The 7,412-nt window shown below is 41.0% G+C and overlaps 1 protein-coding gene across 2 annotated transcripts in view; it reads left to right on the top strand.

Annotated features, from left to right (window-relative positions):
• The first annotated feature begins 2,793 nt into the window (after positions 1–2,793).
• LOC109918600 (mucosa-associated lymphoid tissue lymphoma translocation protein 1-like) overlaps positions 2,794–7,412 on the top strand; it is a 42,699-nt gene continuing 38,080 nt past the window's right edge. The window contains exons 1-3 of one of the 2 annotated variants that reach the window (XM_020518534.2): positions 2,794–2,942; positions 3,694–3,872; positions 4,748–4,914. In XM_020518534.2, coding sequence (XP_020374123.1) covers positions 3,733–3,872; positions 4,748–4,914 — 307 coding nt within the window. In that variant the 5' untranslated portion in view covers positions 2,794–2,942; positions 3,694–3,732. The remainder of the gene's footprint in view (positions 2,943–3,693; positions 3,873–4,747; positions 4,915–7,412) is intronic. The other variant, XM_048614231.1, reaches the window with a different exon arrangement.

Raw genomic sequence — 7,412 nt, 5'->3', positions numbered from 1 at the left:
TTTGAAGTGGGGATGTCCACCAGTGATTGCACAATGTTCAGCAGTATTCACGGTTCCTCTGATACTTGAACAATCCATATTCAAATGCACCAAGACCTGGACAATATCCAGGCTTGGGCTGAGAAGTGGCAAGTAACATTTGGCACACAAATGACAGGCAATGACCATGTCCAATAAGGGACAATTTAACCACTGCCCCTTTACATTCACTATCAACATCCTGGGGGTTACCGGAAACTCAACTGGAGTCGCCACTTAAACACAGTAGCTACAAAAGCAGGTAAGAGGCTAGGAGTACTATGGCGAGCAACTCACCTCCTGACTCCACAAAGCCTATCCACCATCTATAAGGCACAAGTCAGGATTGTGATGGAATATTCCCCATTTGTCTGGAACAAATGCAGCTGCAACAACACTCAAGAATCTTGACACCACCCAGGACAAAACAGTCTGCTTGATTGACTCCACATTCACAAGCATCCTTCCTTCCACCACCGACACTCCGTAGCAGCAGTGTGTACTATCTACAAGATACACTGCAGAAATTCACCAAAGATTCTTAGACAGCACCTTCCAAACCCATGATCACTTTCACCTAGAAGGACAAGGGCAGCAGATACATGGGATCACCACCACCTACAAGTTCCCCTCCATGTCACTCAGCATTCTGACCAGAAAATATATCGCCCTTCCTTCACTGTTATTGGGTAAAAATTGTGGAATTCCCTCCCTAATGGCATTGTGGGTCAGCCCACAGAAGGTGGACTGCAGCGGTTCAAGAAGACAGCTCACCAAAACCTTTTATTGCTCCTGCCTAATTACCATTTAAATGCTGATCAGCCAGCTACATCCATCTGCCATGAGTGAATTACAAAGAAAATGTTAGGTCAAGATTAGCCTGAATCTTTGGGCAAAGTGGTGGAGTCCCTACCTCTGAGCCAGGACACCTCGGTTCAAGTTCCACCTGCTCCAGGGTTGTGCTTTAACTGGTTGATTAGAAAATATCTAACCTGAACCATTGTGCTGTTGTGGCACAGTAATAGAGTTCCTATCCCTGAAGCCAAAACATCTGGATTCAAGTCCAACCTGTCTCAGATGTATGTAATTATCATCTCCGTCAGGTTGATAAAAAAGCTAGGGGGAGTGAGGTACTGTCCCTATCTCTGTGTCACGAAATTTGAGTTCAAGTCTCACCTATTTCAGAGGTGTGTAAATAACATCTCTGAAAACGTTGTCAGAAAAGCAGCAGCCAATTTCCATCCAGCAAGCTCCCAAATACAACAATGTGCTGATAACCAGGTAGCCTATTTTTAAAAATACATATTTATAACAACTAGAGTCAATTATCAAGTCAACAAAAGCCTGACTCTTTGGGATCTTGTGATACAGTGGTAGAGTCCCTACTCTGGAGAAGGAGACCAGGGTTCAAGCTCCACTTGCTCCAAAAGTGTGTAATAGCATCTCTGAACAGTTTCATTAGAAAATATCTGGCTTGACTGGATTCTGTCACAATGGCCAACCATAGTTTAAAGTAGGGTTTTGTTATTAGCCAGACTTTGAAGGCTCTGGAGTACGAATCACCTGTTAATCTCTACTCAACATCGAGATCAGTGACTTGAGTGTGTGAACGTGACCTGTGTTTCTACAGGCTGAGAAACCAGTTGAAGCTGGGAAAGTAATCTTTCCAAGTTTAATTATACTTTTTTCTTTAACAAACTTCCTAAAATTTGCTCTCAAAAGTGTCCTGTTTTGATTTATAGTTTAGTCTCATTGGGCTTGCAAATTATTGGCCAATTGGAGTGGCTGAAGTTAATGGACAAGTTACAGTTGCTTTTTTCCCCACATTTCTGAGTTTTTCCAGAGTTGTACAGTGAAAGAACTGTGCTCGAGAGTTGTTGACTCATTCTGCCTGTATTAACGTTTTCTAAAATTGATTAGTCAGCAAATCTTATTATTTTTCATTTTCCATCTTTCCACAGAGACTTATCTGGTAAATACTGTGTTGAGCCATATGGATCAGAGGGTGTCATTCTGAGTGTCTCATCCTGTGTTAACTTAGATTATCTGAATCAGGGCAGTAGTTAAAATAATTAACCTCAACATGCGTACCTGACAGAACAAGGATCAAATTCAGACAGTTCCAATCCTGCTCAATGGGATATTGAGTTTGATATGTATTCCTTCCCCTGTCTACTCTGCCCTGGAATGAGATCAGCTAACTCAATTAGAAACAGTGATTAAATCTGTTATTTGCATGTTGGGAGAGATGTTGGAGTAATGATAATGTCACTAGGCTAGTAATCCAGCAGTTCAGGCTAATGCTAGGGGATATGAATTCAAATTGCATCACAAATTAAAGTCAACTAATGAAGTCTAAATTAAAAGTAGTCTAAATAATTGTGTCTACAAAACCAGCATCTATTCACCAATCATCTGATTCATTAATGTCCTTTAGGGAAGGAAATCTGCTGACCTTACCTGGTCTGGCCTACTCGTGACTCCAGATCCACAGAAATGTAGTTGACTCAGTTTATTTCAAGGTCAGTTAGGGATGTTGGCCACATCCCATGAAAGAATAAAGACAGAACATGTAAAAGCATTACAGAAGATTTGATTCTGTTATCTTATAACCCGCAAATCTTGATGTTCTGCTTTATGGGAAGCAGATTGCTGCACAGTATGTGAATTTGGGGAACATTTAAATGGAAAAGCAGAAGTGAGTGTTTTTATAACTGTAACTGAGTTTCACATCCGCAGATGCATGCACGTTTGTATGCTTGTATACACTTCTCCTTTTTGTGTAGCGAGCAGCACTTTTTAAATACAGCGACAAGTTGAGATCCTGTGAATAATTTATAACTAATGTGGAGTTGAACCAGCTGTAGGCCTACATGGAGACCCTCTGTACCAGAATCTTGACAGCTTCCATACCAGTTAACCAGGTACAGGTTTTAAAATCTTTCTGTAGTTCAAAAGTGATAGAAGTACTCAGTTAAAGAAGAATGGCACGCTGGTTTTTGGTGTTGATCTGAAAGGTTCGGATGTGTAATTGTTATATTTTATATTTGCATTTTGGAATTTGATGCCAGTTCTGGTTTAAAACACTTCTGGTAGTTATTTTTAGATTTCTAAATTCAAAATTGAGTGCTGTTTAATATTGAATGTGCAATTCTCATCGCTTATAAGTGACATGTTATTTATTTCCAATGATTCATTTGTATGTTTTGAACTTGTGTTTTATAAGTTCTGTAAGTTGTTATCTAAAGAATGATAGACCCATAGAATTAGTAAATTACAGATCATCCTGTCTCTGCTTATGCTGACCCTTCAAGTAAAACACATTTCTCTCCCCTTTGCCCCATATCCTTTTATGTTATTCCTCTGTGAATCCAGATTACATTATCTTTTAGGTAACCCTAGCCTCTGCATAAATATCCTGTGGTGAACAAGCACACTGTATCTGGAGAAATGATTCTTCTAACTTGACTCCTTATTTCTAACAATCATGGCCGATTCACCAACCAAGGAAAACAATCTTTTCCTGTCCACTCTTTAATAGTTTGAATTTGATAACATTAATACGACAGATTACTCCTGCTCAGGCTGTGCTTCAGGTTTCTTTCCTTATCCCTCACTTGTACTTGGTTGGAAGGTGACACAGCTATCACAATTGCTTTTCCAATGCATTTCCAGCAATCCTCGCCATTCTGTTGAAAAATTGAAGGGGAAACCATGGACCACCAGAGTTTGCCATTAAATAGTCTTGGGGAACTGACACTGAGGAGGCTCAGCATATTTCTGGACAACTGCACCAAGAAGGGATGGAGGAAACTGGCCGAAGTTATTGGCACAGACAGACGGTTTAAATGCAGGTAAGCCTGCATTGGGTGATGAGTACAGACTGAAACATGACAGAGAAGTAGTTTGTGAAGCTTATGAAGGAGTAAGGAGGGTTATCAAGTAGAGGATTTAGGGCAAAGGTTGGAGTCTGGGCTGATGCAGCTGAATGATCTGCCCATGTCGCCTACTTTCCATAGTAATCAATGCAGGTACCGGATTCTCCGTGTTTATCCTATCCTCATTCCTGAGGGTTGGGCCAATGACTTCCGTCAGACTGGCCCCATGCTTATGGGCAAATTGCTGCAATGGTTTGTCATCACCTGCTGCAGGATATCTGACAAGGAAATTCTCCCGCTCTCACATCCTGCCGTCAGGTTCGTTGGAGGGATTTGCAGGCTGGCAATAAACCTGCTTGGCCATTTTACAAGCTCACCTTCCATGGCCAACAAGCCATGGTGTGGACTGAAATCCAGACCTTTTAGCCCAGAGTGAGCAACACTACTACTCCACCACACCAAGTTAGCTCATCAGTGTACTGAAAGGATAAGATGTTAGGACACTGGTTACAAAATCTGATATTAAAAGAAAGAGAAATTCCTTCTTTCAAAATGTAAAACAATTTATCAGGGAGACTTTGAAGTGGACAGTTTAAAATACAACCGAATACGAGAGAGTCACAAAATTGATGAATTATGCTGGGTCTACGGGGCTGAAGAACGTAACAGGAAGATGGAATTAAAGGATGTGGTGGGTAGATAGGATTCATATCCTTAAAAAAGGGATAGGTTAGCTGAGGCTAATGACTTTTTCCTATCCTGAATGTTCTTTAGTTATATTTATATCATAGAACATTACAGCATAGAATCAGACCATTTGACCGATGATTTATGGGAAAATCTATTGACAGTGAGAAGGAGTTGGAGATCTGCTCACTGAAGGTTCTTGAGCCGGATGGAAGCCCAGGCCTCTACTTTATCCAGTTATTGGCTGATCGTGGCTGCTCAGTGAACTATCTAATTAGCTGTCTACGTAAGATGGGCCACACAGAGGCGTTGCAGTGCCTAATGTCAATGGGTGAGTAAGATAATGGAGATGACACAGAGTGAAACACTTGGAGCAGAGTCTGAGAGTTTAGGGGACAGCAGTAATCAGACACTGCAGTTCATTCTTACCCCATGTTTCATTTAAAGACATCCAACAACCTCAAAGGGAAACCAATACTTAGCAGAATAATACTATTTACCATTCCCGTCCTTACAGAATAATGGATTCTGTGCCATATCATGAGCAACACAAGATATTTACTCATAATCTTATAAAAGTGGTACATTTGAGAGGCACAGGATACAGTCTTGCTCCTGGCCCACAAGGAATGCTGGAAAAGCATTTACCTGTTCGAGGCAAGAGCTCTCACCTCCCTTTAGTTGCTGTATTTCCCAAGGCCCTAGAAACCTAGCAAGCTGGGCTTAAAGCTTGTGACAAGATAACAACCAAGGCCCCCAGCCTCATTATACTATGTAAATGAGTGACCTTGCTGTTGAGAACTGATTGACTCCACAGTCTGAATTTTGCCTCACTCAAAATAGTTGAAGTGAATTAGATTTGGGTTTGAGACTTTATTTAATTTTATCATCCCACCCAATCCAAACTCACCCATTTTTGGGTAAAATTACCTCAGTGTTTACAAGTACAGTCATATAATATTGGGTGCTTTTCTTTTGCACAATTAAATTGAAGAACATGCTCATGTTTATTAAACTCTGTCTAAAGAGAGATTCGTGACCAAGGTTACGGAGTCAAAGCAGGCAGATGGAGTTAAGATTTAATTGAATGGTGGAAGAGACTCAAGGCACTGAATGACCTGGTCCTGTGGCTGATAGGTTGAAATTGATTCATCTGCACCTTATCAGCAGATAAATGCAATCTTGCTTTCACTTGGTGCTTAGCATGAATGTCTATGCAAGAGATGAACATGATAAACAGCTTCTCTTTGGGTTCAGTGCCTCCAAGATAACACCTGACAATGGAAATTTGGAACCAAACCAAAAGTCTGTGACATACTTATTAACCTGACACCTACTAATCCAGGGTTCATGATTATTAAGCAGCTGGCAAGTGTAGAACTGGCTGCAGATAACCCTACTGGCCAAATCTTTAACGTGTAAAGCAGGGGAAACGACAGGAAAACCAACAACAAATAATCACCTTTTCTGTTTGAATCCCAGCCAACAATGCACCCCAAGTCCTAGGTTCTATGAACCCATGCCCATTCTGTCTACAAATTTTCTGGTTATTGTTACATTGATTTCTGTGGGAGCTTGTGCTCAGATTTGTCCATTACCCACACCACTATTTCCTGCCAACACATTTGAATGGGAGGTTGGTGGCACTGATGTCATTGCTAAATTGTGAACCCCCGTCACCCATAGTTGAGGTGGCAACAAATGCAGTGTTCCCTCCTTACTGTGGAGGCTACTGTTTTTTTTAAAGTGCTTCATTGGCTGTGAAGCTCTTTGGCACATCCTGTGGCTACAATACAAAACTTTTATTCATAGGGAAAGATGAGTGCATCAGAAAATTATAACCTCTAGCTGAGTAGGTTTCCTTGGCATCTAGTCCAGACACACTATGGCTTGCTCCATGTGCCGGACATTGTCGTCAGCACGAGTTCTGTGCCTGAAAGCAATTTATTGCTGAGTCACAGCTCCCTCTTTCACTCTCTAAATACATAAATATATATATTTTCTATATAGAGAGTCATAGAGTCATACAGCATGGAAACAGACCCTTCGGCCTAACCAGTCAATGCCGACCATAATCCCAAACTAAACTAGACCCACCCTCCTGCAGTTGGTACATATCCCTCCAAACATTTCTTATTCATGTACTTGTCTAAATGCCTTTTAAAAGTTGTAACTGTACCTGCATCCTCCACTTTCTGTGGAGGTTCATTCCACACATGAGCCACTCTGTGTAAAAAAAATTGCATCATGTCTTTTTAAAATCTTTTTCCTTGCATCTTAAACATATGACTAGTCTTGAAATCACCCTCCCACGGGAAAAGACTTGCTGCCATTTTATACCCCTCATGATTTTATAAACCTCAATAAGGTCACCTCACAATCTCCGACACTCTAGTGAAGAAACCTCCAGCCTATCCAGCTACTCCTTATAACACAAACCCTCCATTCCTGGCAACATCCTGGTAAATCTTCTCTGAACCCCCTTCAGCTTAATAATATCCTTCCTATAACAGAGTGACCAGAACTGCGCACAGTACTCCAGAATAAGCCTCACCAACATCCTGTACAACTTCAACATGATGTCCCAGCTACTAACTTCAGAGGTCTGAGCAATGAAGGCAAGCGTGCTAAATGCCTTCTTAACCACCCTGGCTACTTATGATGTAAACTTCAAAGAGTTACGTACCTGAAATCCTATGTCTGTCCATTCTACAACATCCCCCATCCCAAGGCAAGAATATGAAAGACAAAATCAGAGCATTACAAGTGGAAAAGTAAAGACGAATAGAGGAATTGAAACAACTTCAAGAATGTTTCTAGAAACATTCT

Source organism: Rhincodon typus, chromosome 29 (assembly GCF_021869965.1).
Source record: "Rhincodon typus isolate 14 chromosome 29, sRhiTyp1.1, whole genome shotgun sequence".
In the NCBI taxonomy this organism is placed as follows: Eukaryota; Metazoa; Chordata; class Chondrichthyes; order Orectolobiformes; family Rhincodontidae; genus Rhincodon; species Rhincodon typus.
Note: the sequence above shows the minus strand (reverse complement) of the source record. Positions and strands in the feature narration are given on the sequence as shown.